The following is a 13,733-nucleotide window of genomic DNA, read 5'->3' as shown; positions in this document are numbered from 1 at the left end:
TGTATGTATGTGTATGTGTATGTGTATATCCACCCCTTCCTCCCCCAGGAGGACCCTTTGGCTTAATCAGGGAACTTCTCATGGAATTGTTTCACCAATTCATCTGCTTTTAAATCCCACCTTTTCACCCATGTAGCTTCAGACAAAGGGTAACCCTTCCAATGCACCAAATATTGTAAGCAACCTCTATACATCCTGGAATCCAAGATTTTTTTCACTTCATAATGTGTTTCCCCTTCTACCACAATAGGAGGAGGGGGAGCTTGGGCAGATGGCCTTATGCTAGATCCCTTTACAGGTTTTAACAAGCTACAATGGAATACTGGGTAAATTTTCCCTAGAATTCTAGGTAGGCTGAGTCTAACTATAACTGGGTTAATTATCTTTTTTATTGGGAAAGGTCCTAGGAATTTTGGACCCAGTTTCTTACTAGGCATCCTCAATCTTATGTATTTTGTAGATAAAAAAACTTTGTCCCCCACCCTAAAGGAGGGGTTGGAGGAAACAATGTTTATCAGCTTGCTTCTTGTAGGCTTCTGCCGCATCGGTTAGAGCCTTCTTCGTATTTTCCCATCCCTTCTTCAGTGTGTCCATCCATTCATTCAGAGACATGGAGGAGGAAGGTTCTTTTGGTAGCTCAGGCATGGGAACGAACTCCATGCCACTGGTAATCTGGAACGGAGTTAAACCGGTACTGCTGTATTGTTGTATGCCACTTCAGCGAAGGGTAGTAAGTTTGACCAGTTGTCTTGCTGATAGTCCACATAACACCGGAGGTATTGTTCCACCATTGCATTGGCCCTCTCTGCTGCGCCATTGGTGTTGGGATGAAATGCTGAGCTGAGCCCCTGCGTGGACCCAATTGATTTGAGGAACTCTCTCCAGAACTTAGCGGTGAACTGAACTCCGCGATCTGAAATGATCCTTTTTGGCACCCTGTGCAGGCGATAAATGTGTTTTACAAACATTTTTGATAATTTATTTGCGGATGGCAACCCCGAGCAAGCGATGAAATGTGCTTGTTTGAAAAACAAATCAATAACTGTCCAGATTACTCTATTACCGCCGCTGTTTGGTAGCTCGACGATGAAATCCATGGCGATCTTTTCCCACAGTTTGCTGGGGCTGGCCACTCATTGTAGTAGTCAAGGGGGTTTTCCCGGCCGGGTTTTCATTGTGGCACAAGTAGCACAACTTTTGACATAATCAATGATCAATTTTCTAACACCGTCCTCCCACTTGATAGTAGGTGCCCACTTGTCCAACCATGTAAGTCCCAAGATAATTGACTCCTGCATTTTTGGGGATGCAATGAATCTGATGAACTCATAGTGTCGGCCTATCTTCAACTTCGCTAATTCAGTGATCTTTGTGGCCGGGGCGCCCCCAATTAGGGTTCCATCTACTTGCTCGAACCGAATAGGGTGGGTTAGGGGTCTTGTGCGTATACCTAGCTGCTCCACCATTGACATGCTGATTAAGCATCTGGTGCAGCCGGTGTCTATGATTGGCCCAACTTCCCCTTCTACCTCTGTTCTGGGCACTTGGAGTTGGGATTTTATGGTAAAGGAGGGAATAGATGCACTCACCATTGGGTCGCCTTCGGCATTTTCATCCTCCTCCTCTGAGGCCCCAGAGGCTTCTTCAATAGCAGGGTTCTCTGCCTCCATTTGCTTCTGTAGTAAATGGCTCTTTTGGGGTGGCTTTTTTGGTTTTTTCTTCATTGCGCTGGCAGGTGGCTGGCATTGTTGTGGAACAGGAGCTGGAGCCAGGCATTCTCTTGCTCTGTGACTCATCTGACCGCATCTGTAGCACTTTATGAAGGCCCCACGGGGGGTTGGTAGAGGCCTCTCAGCTCGCTGCCTCTGCGTACGTTGGCCCAAAGGCTTTTTGGCAGGCGTTCCGGTACCAGGCTTTCAATAGGTGTTAATCTCATGGTCTAGTATGATTGCAGTGGTATACCAATCTTGGAGACGTTCCGGGATCCCCCTTACGGCACAAGCTTCTTTAAGTTTGGGATCTAATGCTTTTTTGAATGTGTAGACCAAGAGTCTTTCTGGCCAATAGCGTAATCTCCCAGCTATTCTCTAGAACTCCCAAACGAATTCCTTCATGGGACGACCAGCCTGTCGCAATTTGTGGATCTGGTCTTCAGCATCTACATTTTGGGCCACATCGCTAAACCTGGCGTGCATCAGTTGGATGAACCCATTTATATCATCCAGCTCAGGAGCTGCTTCTTCGTGGAGCTCCGCTATCCACTGCGCAGCCTCCTTTTCATTCATCCCTTCTGCTATCTCTCAGATCAATTCTCGATCAGATGGGTATTGAGGCTCCACTTGATCAACGTACGCCCATACTCGATTCAGGAAATAAGCCAGCTTATCTGGGGACCCATCAAATGTTACACGGAACCGTGGGGGTGTGGGAGGAGGGGCTGCTGGTGGTTGAACAGGGGCAGCTTGTTGGTTTGCTGCCAGGGGTGGTAAGCCCATCGGTTGGGCAAAAGCCTGGGGAGGCATTGCTGGGGGGGCTAGACCTGGTGGCGGTCCCATTTTCTGGGTTTGCCCAGTAGCAGTTATCTGGGAAGGCGCCATCTGCTGGAAGAGGGTAGGCGTCCATTGACATTGAGCCCATCCATGACCCGGGATGAATGCCCACCCTTGGTTTGCTTGATTCATGGGTTCGGAGTCACCCCTTTGCAGCTGTGGGGAGGCGCATGTATTCCAGGCCTCTTTCTGCCGGCTGGATTGACCTCCCCTAATTGGAGCGGGGTCTGGTTGCACTCCAGTAGGAGGGAGGGGTGCTGATGTGACTGCTCTAGGCATCAATCCAGCCGCAAAGGTGTGGGTTGGTTCATTAGCTACTGTATGGAAGGAGGCCATGTCTCCGCTTCACTTGGCAGAGATTTCCCTACGAGGAAAGGAGAATGTGGGGGGTGCCAGGTTCCACCGAGGGGTCTCTTTAGAGGAGAGGGGTTTTATTTCACTCACGTTTAGCCATAGGAAATGGTCTGGGAGGCCCATTAGAGAAGGACTGCGTGAGGGTGGCTGAGTTCTCCATTCATCAGTTCTTCTGGTAATCAACCAGTCGTCTGTCGAAGGTTCCCTGGCAACCCCTTCTTCTTCTAGCAGGCATTCCTTAGAAGTCATAAATCTTGATGTCTCCTCCTGGAATTCCTTTCGCCGGGCCCACAATTCCCTAATCTCTGCAGCTTCTATCAATTCCTTAAGAGGCACCTCTTGAGTCTCAGCCAAATTAATTGAGAGATCAAAATTAGCTTTCCCCATCTTCACTGAATTTTCGTACTGCCCAGGGTTGGGTCAGAACTGGGATTCAGTACCCCTGACAGCTTCCCAGCTTGGTATGCTGATAATTTAACTTAGAGGGGAGTCAGAATGATGTTAGCATTCCAAATACCATGTAAAATTAAATCAGAGTCGAAGCCAAAACTATGCTTAAAGTTCCAATTTAATAAAGCAGGCATGTTGGCATAGTGCTATGGGATTCCGACTCTGGAAGTTACATCAGAATCCCACCCAGTTAAAAGTTCATGATCTTGCCCCCACACCCACAGTCCATCACATGGTCCAATCTTCTTCCATGCTGCCGTCTACGCCTAACTTCTTCCGTCCAGGTGTAAAGGTTTGGGAGACAAAAGATGACCTTGAGCTTCTAGGAAGGAATTTCTTATTTTGAAAACAACACATTCTACCCTTTGCTAAATCCCCCCCTTAATAAGAGTGTGGCAGGCCAAAGATTCTTAAAGGAACCGCTGCAGACCTGACATATGGACTATGTTATTTGGATTATCCCTTAACTGAAAGACGTTGATGACTGACTGTCTTATCTGTGTATGACTTGGACTGTTTGATGGACTCTGATACCTCTATTTCCACGAAAGTAAAAACCTATTTAAACTACAGTGTCTCTGTATGCTGGTTTGTGTGTTCTCCAACACTACTCTCACAATGCTTCTCTGAATGCACTCGCTGTCCCAACGGGGAGTTTATCTAACACTGGTTATGGGCCCAGGTTATACCAGATGTAGCTAAAGGAGACTTGGTGTTGATACGCAATAACACATACAGACAATGTTTCGTTAGTGATTGTTACTATTTTGGAGAAGATGGTGAGCGACCCATCATCAAGCCTATCGATGATAACCTGGTTAGATGGAACAAACTATGTTTCCTGGTCTATGAAGTGCAATCTACTCCTGCTTAGGGAAGGTGTATGGGATGCTGTACAAAATCCACCGGATGTAACTGCTTGGAACCCAGATAACTATGATGATGCCAAGCAGATTTTCAGCGATGCAACGAACGGGCGTTGTGTATAATTGGTCTAACACTGAATGATCAACAATTAGTACATATTCGTGGAGAAAATTCTACTGCAAGATGTTGGGAGAATTTGAAGGGGATTTATGTACGTGACACTGTAGGTGCACACATACATCTCACACGCAAACTGTTTAGGGCACGTCTTCTGAAAGGTGGAGATATGTTAGCTCATTTAAACTTTATGAAAGGGGTTTTCCAGGAGCTACATGAAAAAGAACTAATTTTTTCTGAGCTACATCAAGTTTATATCATACTCTCCTCACTGGATGAGAGTTAAGATGTTTTTGTATCTTCTCTTGAAGTCCTAACCCGAAATGAACTAACATTGACTGACATAACTGCACGACTGTTGGAAGAGTCAAGAAGAAGGATGGAAAGAGAACAACTGAGAGAGAAACCACCACAACATGAGAAGTCACCTTCTACTGCCTATACTGTTCGAAAATGTTTTTCTTGTGGGGCTAAGGGACATATAGCTAGGTTGTATAAAAAGGCAAAACAACAGAATGCTGGAAGACCTAGAAAAAATGCTAATGTCAACTTAGCTATGTCTACTTTGGCTATGTCTAGCAATGCACCTGTAAACCATGATTTGTGGGTTGTTGATAGTGGAGCATCACAGTGCTTGCTAGAGATAGTAAAAGGTTTGTAAAAATGACCACGAGCAAGGAACATGTATTTTTGGCAAATGGATGGAAGGGCGTCTGGTGAAGGTAACACATATTGTTCATTCCTAAATGAGCAGTTATCAATGTTATATGTACCTAACCTGAAATTCAACTTACTATCGGTTAGGGCTCTGGTTAACATTGGCTATGTGGTAACCTTTAAGGGAGATATCTGTATTATTGAAAAGGAGGTTAACAGGGTTACTGCTACTTTAAAAAAACGGTTTGTATGTTATACCGTATGGCCAGATGGCTAACACAACTTATCATAACGTTAAACCCCATGATGCATGCATACATTTACTTCATAGATGCATGGGGCACATTAATTTCAAGTTGCTGCAACAAACTGTTAAGTTGGCAGAGGGAGTAAAAATAAAACCATGCGGAAAATATTTAAACTGCAATGTTTGCAATCAGGAGAAAAGCAAAGTTACTCCAGCAAACAGACTGAATGGTTTTAAGACAAAGGAACCTCTGGAGGTTGTTTTTGCTGATATAATAGGACCTAAGAAACCCAGTTTGGGAGGTTCCTGTTATGTTTTGAGTATCATGGATTCACGATACGGTTTCTGTTACTTAATGAAAAACAAAACAGAAACATTTCAGAATTTTTTTAATTGGCTGAGGTTTGCGGAAAGAAAGATGAAAGCAAAGGTTACTACTGTAGTTACTGATAATGGGACGGAGTTTACCAATTATAAATTCCAAACAATGTTAAAAACAGCTGGAATCGAGCACAAACGTTCTGCTCCTTATAGGCCACAACATAACTCGTTTGTAGAATGAAGGGGGCAAACATTACAGGCCATGGCTTGAACTATGATAGCTTATTCAGGTTTTCCGGAAACACTGTGAAGTGAAGCTATGATGTGTAGTAACCATGTTTTAAATAATGTGGTGAATACAACAACCAGTGAATTGCCATTCACTAGGTGGCATGGCAGAAAACCAGATTTGAGTTACCTACATACATTCGGAGCCCCAGCATGGGTGCATATACCATCACAAGTGAGACTGAAAGAGCAACATAGAGCTCGACAGTTATTTTTTGTAGGATATGAGGCTAACCATAGATCGTTTAGGTTTTGGGAGAAAGACACAGTTAAGGTTTATAGAACACTTGGGGTGGAATAAATTAGAAACAAATGATAATGTAATTTTCGACATAGCTAATCCATGTTTGTTTAAGAAAGAAAGTGATGGTGTGATTTCATTGTTGCTATTGTTCACTGTTAGGAATATAATTTAACAGTTGTGTTGGCAATATATAAATCATGTAACAATGCTGTACCTGTTTCTTTAAATTATGCGATTTAAAGAAATCATGTGATTTGTTGCTGTTTCCTTTTTATACCATAAAGTTTCAATTTTGATGCTTAAATCTTGATTCCTTGTGAGTTTATTCAATTCTTTGCTTTCTATTCTACTCTCTCCTGGTATTGCCACATCAGTTATCCACACTTTCTTCTTTTCAAACATAATTATGAACAAAGACTATATTCGTTTATATTCAGAAATTCCACAATATGTGCTCATTTAAATTACTTTTTCAAATTTATGTTTCCACCAATTTTTCATTACTTGCACATGGTAACTTTTACAACTGTTCCAATGATTCATGTTGGTGACCGTATTATGTCATTGTTTGTAATCAGTTTGTGTGATCTTGTATGAACTGAGTATATGATCCACTGCTTCTTCTGCTACTTTGCACAATTTGAATTTTGGATAATTTGAATCATTACTACTACTACTACTACTATTACTACTACTACTACTGTTGTTGTTGTTGATGTTAAAATTAGCTGTCCAAAGGAATCATGATTATTAGTGGTTAAAAATGGTTTACGGTTTTGAGCAACTCTGGCCTCATTCTTCTCTTTATTTGTTTTCTCCCCGCATGTAAATTTAGAGCCCCGGAGCTATGTGGAATCTGTGGCTCGTACAGCAGCAGCAACAGGCAATAGCAGTGGGAGTGGAATCAGCCTTGCTGGGAAGTTCCAGCCATCTTTGGCTTTAGAGACCTACAGCACTGAGACATCTGGAAGGAATGAGTCCCTCAATAACTCCTTCACCTTGCCTAGCCCAGCCTCTGCCAGCAGCCCCATACATAGCATGGATGGGTAAGTTGCAGGAGAGACATGGCTGTCAGATAGCAATAGCAATAGTAATAGCAATAGCACTTAGACTTATATACCACTTTACAATGCTTCACAGCCCTCTCTAAGCGGTTTACAGAGTCATTGCCCCTAACAAATTGGATCCTCATTTTACCCACCTCGGGAGGATGGAAGGCTGAGTCAACCTTGAGCCTGGTAAGATTTGAACTGCCAAATTGCAGTCAGCTGGCAGTCAGCAGAAGTAGCCTGTAGTACTGCACTCTAACCACTGCACCACTGACCAAGATCCATGGAATGAAGGACTGAAAGAACAATTTATCCTTGGTTTTGATTATTATAGCATTGGAATAAGACAAACGAGAGAGAAAAGTTTGCTTTAATGTCAGAGGAAAGAATATAGGAAAGAGATATTCTTTCCCTTTTCTTTGCTTATGTTCATGATCCACTCATGATCCAAGAGGAAGAATGGTGTTTGTGCACACACATGCACACACACACAAAAGATAATATATACAAAAGTGAAAAGAACTTGTTTTCCCAAAATAGGAAATGCAAAATTGTGTCCAATATGATCAGGATAAATGTTTCATAGAGTAAGAACCTCATCAGAGCTTCTTCAATAACTGAATGTTATCTTGCTCCTTCTTGTAATATATGCTTAACGATCAGGACAGTGTGCCCAAATTCAACTAGCTCATTATTTCTTTTTTCCTAAAAATATTATGAATCATTTTCCCTACTGGAAAAGATTCCATGTGTCAAAGTATGATTTTACCAAACTGTTTATAAATCTATAAGTACTGGCATGTTTTGGCCACATGAGGATATCCACGGTTCACATTTCTCCATATGCACAAGTGTATTGTGAAATCCTTTCCTCTCTAAAATGTTTGCATTTTAGATTGTGTGTGTTTCATAATAGCTTATAAACAGTGAAATTACAAGATGAAGTAAAATGACTTCCTCATAGGCAATTGCTCTATAACTTTATTTAAATATTGTTTCAGAAAGAGGAACACAATTGAAACTATCCCCCTGAAAACAAATAACTATGGTCACTTACCTGAATGAATATCAAGGATAGAAGTGCGAGCATGATTTTAAATCACTATGACTTAAAGTGGGAATTCCCACAGGAGAAAACATTTGGGAACCACATCAGAGCAGTGGGTGGTACCAGCACGGAGAAAGAAGTTTCTTTTTCCTCCATTCCTTTAGCTCCCTCTCATTCACCCGCTTTCACCTTTCCCAGAGGGAAATCAAGGAAACAACACAAGTTTCATATCTGAATTCCAAATCAGGGCTCTCCAAACTTGGCAACTTTAAGACTTGTGGACTTCAACTCAGCTGGCTGGTAGAGGAATTCTGGTAGTTGAAGTCCATAAGTCTCAAAGTTGCCTAGTTTGGAGACCCCCTGTTCTAAATCAAAGGCAAATGTTAAAAGCTTAGGAAGTGAAACTGAGGACTGCACATATTCCAAGAGCCACAGCATTTTAGCCCGTGATTTTGTGAGGAATTCATGGATCACTATGTTTATGCTCCAAACCTCTTGCAACTTAAAATGCTATTCCAGGCTATGAATGAATCCTTTGATAAAGTACTTTAATATGTTTCTTTGTTTCCTCCAGGATATCTATTGGTAGTTACCCATCAGAAAACAGTGCCAGCATAGCCATTTCCTTCCAGCCATCTGCCGAGTCCAGCTTCCAATCCACTAATCTTTCTCAGGGTCCTTCAGCACACAGCAGTTACCAAAATACATCTACATCAACTCAGGGCCTGCCGGTCTCTATCAATGCCGACTTCCCTGATGGCCGAACTAGCACTCAACAAGATAACCATCCAACTCCTCAAGCCCAGATCATGGCATCTGGGGTCCAAGTCATGCCTGGAAGCCCACACGCCCTTCATAGAACAGTAGCTACCAATACTCCCCCGAGCCCAGGATTTGGGCGAAGAACTGTTAGCACAAATATGGTGGCCATTCCAGGAAGCCCAAGCATGAACAGGCACTTAATGGGTTCCCATAGCACTGTTGTTTCATCACCTGGGAGTCCAAGCCATGCTCGTCACCAGCCCTTAGCAGGGGGTAGCACAGCCATGATTTCCGGGAGTCCCAGTCTGGACCGACACCTGGTATGTGGGTACTCAACTCCAGAGGAAAAGCAACAAACCCTGTCTCGCCAGAGCAGTGCTTCAGGTTATCAGGCTCCCTCTACCCCATTATTTCCGGTCTCCCCCGCATACTATCATGGAATTAGCCCACATTCCTCTTCCCCTGACTCGGCAGTATATAGACAGGGCAGCCCCACCCCACCCCAACCATTGCTCCCCGAGAAAAAAAGGATGTCATCGGGGGATCGATCAAACAGCCTGCCCAACTATGCTACAGTGAATGGCAAGACTTCATCACCCATTTCCAGTGGCATGTCCAGTCCCAGCAGTGAGAGCAGTATGGCCTTTCATCATACTCTGCCAGATTTTTCCAAATTTTCAATGCCAGGTAAAGCTTTTTTCATGTTCTTTCTCGCTTGAGAGTTAAGCATGCAGATAGTTCTCGACTTGCGACCACAACTGAACCCAACACTTCTGTTGCTAAGCGAATCAATTGTTTTGCTCCATTTTACGACTGTTCTTGCCACAGTTGTCAAGGGAATCACTGCAGTTGTTTAATTGGCAATACAGTTGTTAAAGTGAATCTCACTTCCCTTTACTTGTCAGGTCACAAAAGGTGATGACATGACCTCGGGATACTGCAACCCATCATATATATGAGCCAGGTCTGAACTTTGTTGACATGACCATAGGGATGCTGCAATGGTTTTAAGCATGAAAATGGTCATAAGTCACTTTTTTCAGTGGCGTCGTAATTTTAAAAGCTCACTAAACGAATGATTATAAATCAAGGATTACTTGTAGAGCAAAGGTAGCAGAGTTCTCCAACTTTGTGGTATCTTTAAGGAAATCAACTTGTGGGATATGAAACTAAACAAGTATATAAAACTGAATTTATCAGAAGACTGCAACTACCTACTTTAGATAAACTAACAAGCAGAACCTCAAGCAAGTTTGCACAGTAACTCCAGTTTTTTACACAAACCTTAACACATTATTTAAATATCTAAGTTTCTCAACACCTTCAAAAGCTCCCATACCACAGTTTGAGAACCCTTGAGTTGCTTTCTTATCTTTCTTTCTATTTGGATGAAAGATGTTCACCATTAAGAATTTTCTTAATATAACCATAGTTTTGTATGCGCTTTGCAATGAGAGAGGAATAGTTTTGCTAAATATAAAGTATCAAGAATAGATGTTGTGGATTTTTTGTTTGTTCCAAGTGTTCTTGGAACTTTGGAAGAATAGATTCACAGCTGATCTGCAGCAATGGGTTGCTGGTATGAGTTTACTTATCAGTGTTTCATTAACTTCCCTTCTACAGAAGGGCAAGAAAAGAATTTTTAACTATCTGTCAAATTTTATAGCATTGCTCTGTTTTATAAAATTTCCAGGCCTCTTATTCCACTCAGCCATCTCTTTCCAATTTTAATCTTACATTACATTATATGGCCTGTTTATAAAAGTAATTGTATGATGTGGTTTTTAACACTGAATAATGAATTTGACATTTCTAATTGTTTTTGGCAAGACTATTTTTGGCATCACTATTATTCTTTTCCTTAATAAACACAGGAGAGGTTATTGATTATCACTTAGCAATAATCATCATAGCTTCATAAAATCATTTATCTCAAATTAATCGACTTCGATTAAAACTGGGGGTGGGGGTATGGTAGCTGGATTCAAAGGACAGCTTTTAATAGGTTCAGTTAGAGGCCTAGTAGTTCCATTCATAGAGTTTGCAAAGCCTGGTTATCTGCAGTGATTTCCTTTTTTTGTCATTGTGTAAATTGTATGAACTCAGTGAGTTTGGTTAATGTGCTTTTCAGTATCTTTTGCAAACCCAGAAATAGGCTAGTTCATTAAGCAGGTTGAGCATGTGGTACAAATCCAATCCACAAAATTTCTATTGCACAAATGTGTTCAGTTCCGCCTTGTTTCTCTTTTCCTGTTTCTTAGACAGCAGTCCTGAAACAAGAGCAAATGTAAAGTTTGTCCAGGATACTTCGAAATACTGGTACAAGCCAGAAATCTCCAGAGAACAAGGTGAGGTTTTTTTTTTAATGGCTCACTGAAGCTCCTTAACAGCTAGAACAAGTTCTGGCAAGCATAGAAACAAATCAACCACAAAACTATGAGGGACACTAAATTTTCTGTTAGAGCCCTTTTTCTTCAAGAACCCTCAATGGTGACATGGTTTATAATAACTCTTTTTGGAACTCTGTGGATAGCTATAGAGATACAAGATAGAAAGAATGGTTAACTTCTTCCAGTTTTTGCAGCTCATGTGATAACCGTACCTTGACAAGTTGGCAAAATAATGCCAACTTGTCAAGGTAAACTTCAGGATTCAAACTTGGGAAAGGTCCCTCCCTCCCTCCCTTCCTTCCCTGACCATGCAAGCAGACAGAGTGATTACCCCACCACCATGTGTCACATGCATCTTCTCCTCTTGTCCCGCCACAAATTAAAAAAATTGGGATTTATTTATTTATTCATTCCTTTATTTTTATGTCACCCCCATAAGATCATTTTGGGTCACTTACAGGTTATAAAACAAATAGAAAAATAATTAAAACATATCAAAATATTAAACTACCCAAATTAAAACCAAAACTAAAAAAGAGCAGACAGCATGGAGATGAGGCCTTTTTATCCTGTCAACCACCTCCAGCGGTGCGTGCCTCCCTCAATAATATGGATACTCTCTATACAATTAAGAAGTTGAGAAGGTTTCACAGAAGCATCACAGAAGCATCTCGTGGAAATAGAGACAATCAGCTGCAGGTCTAATAAATACACATTTCAGTTCCTTTGCCTGACATATAGCTGTGCACTTAGAGTTCAGAGACAATGACTGGGGTAAATGGGATGCACTCACTGAGAGAAAAGTGGGTAAATATGGGCACTGTCTCCCATCACATTGAAGCTACAATAAAACCTTGATTGAACAGTTCATTTGTAGAGAGGCATATCTGCTAAAGCCAAATCTATATTAAATCGCAGTATATATGATTTGCAATATTTTGTGTGATTGCATAGAAATCAGTTACATAATGAATGCAAATGGATGCAGAAGCATAAAAACATCAGTGATGGAAATGACATCAATTGACACAAAGGACATAAATTCTGTCCATTTTATAAACCCTTTCAGAAATAACTGTTGGCAGTCAAAGTCCCAAGTAAAATTCCATTCATTGCATCCAAAGTGTACTGAAGGGAGATCTGTAGAACTGAGCGTTTAATTTTATATTATTCTTCCAGTCAAAAAAGCACACTTCTACATTTGAATTGCTTAGCACTTGAGCATGCAAGAGTATCTCTCCCAATTCAGGATGGCATGGCCCAAAGGTGTACAAAATAGATCCCCCCCCCCCAATTCAGCGTTCAGAATGGCAACCTTCTGTCCTCAGCTCGTGCTGATAAGCTGTCTGTCGTATAATTGGGAGTGAGCCCTTTAAAAGAGTAAGTTCATGTATCTGTCAACAGCTGTTCTTTTCATCCATTCAACAGCTGAAGCACTTGGCACATCCCTCATTTCCTTCATATCTCCCCTTTCAAGGGTAGGGTGACTGTTACTGAATGAACATTGGCGCTACTTCAGATCTGATTCTCAGGGACAGGGTCATTCCTGTCCCTGCTGTAATTCAGGCTTCCCAGAATCAAAACCACAAAAGAGCTTTCACATTTAAATCTTAGAAGTCAATGAGAAACACCCCCCCCTCTTAAAGGAGGGGGTGGCAGGGACTCATGCCAGGGCCACGTTTGCTCCTTATTCATGACATTGCTAAGGATTATGCATTTTTCCACTCTCACTGAATGCTGCTATTTTTTGTCCCCCTCCCCAAATTATACAACTGACAACATTATTCATAACTACCTTAATCTCCAGATGTCACATGGGAAACTTATAAAGGTGAATTCATCTCATATTTCCAAAAGAAAACTGAGCTATAAATTAAATAAATTAAAGAAGAAATAGAGAAATAGCTGGTGTTCCAACCAAATGGCTTTGGACAGGGCCATCACATCTAATATTTTGGGGAGCTCTAGCTACTGAGCTTTCAAATGATCTAAAACCACATTAGTATTACGCTGAACAGGATAGAATAGAGAAACTTTTTATTTTTTTCCCAGACTTGGTGCCTTTCCTATGGGGTAAAGGACTCGTTATGCCAACTTGGGGCATATCTACATTTCTCCCTCTACTCCCTCTACTCTATGTTTGGTGCTCTAAAGGTGGTGTGTTTTAATGAAAATAATTCTTTCCCATTATTCCTTGACAATGCCCATGGATCCCTCTCTCTGTTTGACATTAGAGAGCTATGAGATGCAGATGTTTCTAAAAAGGTTGGGAAGAAGATTCCAAGGTTGCATCTCTTCCTCCAAAATCAGAGCTCTATCTCTCCCCCCCTCACTCTCCTCTCCCTCCCTCCCTCCCTCTCTCTCCCAGTGGAAGAAAGTAGCCAACCTAT

The 13,733-nt window shown here is 41.7% G+C and overlaps 1 protein-coding gene across 5 annotated transcripts in view; it reads left to right on the top strand.

Moving 5' to 3' along the window:
- The window catches only part of TNS1 (tensin 1), a 217,875-nt gene that overhangs the window by 185,861 nt on the left and 18,281 nt on the right, over positions 1-13,733 (top strand). For all 5 annotated transcript variants that reach the window (XM_032217188.1, XM_032217191.1, XM_032217189.1 and 2 more), the window contains 3 exons: positions 6,930-7,140; positions 8,766-9,640; positions 11,215-11,301. In XM_032217188.1, coding sequence (XP_032073079.1) covers positions 6,930-7,140; positions 8,766-9,640; positions 11,215-11,301 — 1,173 coding nt within the window. The remainder of the gene's footprint in view (positions 1-6,929; positions 7,141-8,765; positions 9,641-11,214; positions 11,302-13,733) is intronic.

The sequence above is a fragment of the Thamnophis elegans genome, chromosome 1 (assembly GCF_009769535.1).
Source record: "Thamnophis elegans isolate rThaEle1 chromosome 1, rThaEle1.pri, whole genome shotgun sequence".
NCBI classification, from domain to species: Eukaryota; Metazoa; Chordata; class Lepidosauria; order Squamata; family Colubridae; genus Thamnophis; species Thamnophis elegans.
Note: the sequence above shows the minus strand (reverse complement) of the source record. Positions and strands in the feature narration are given on the sequence as shown.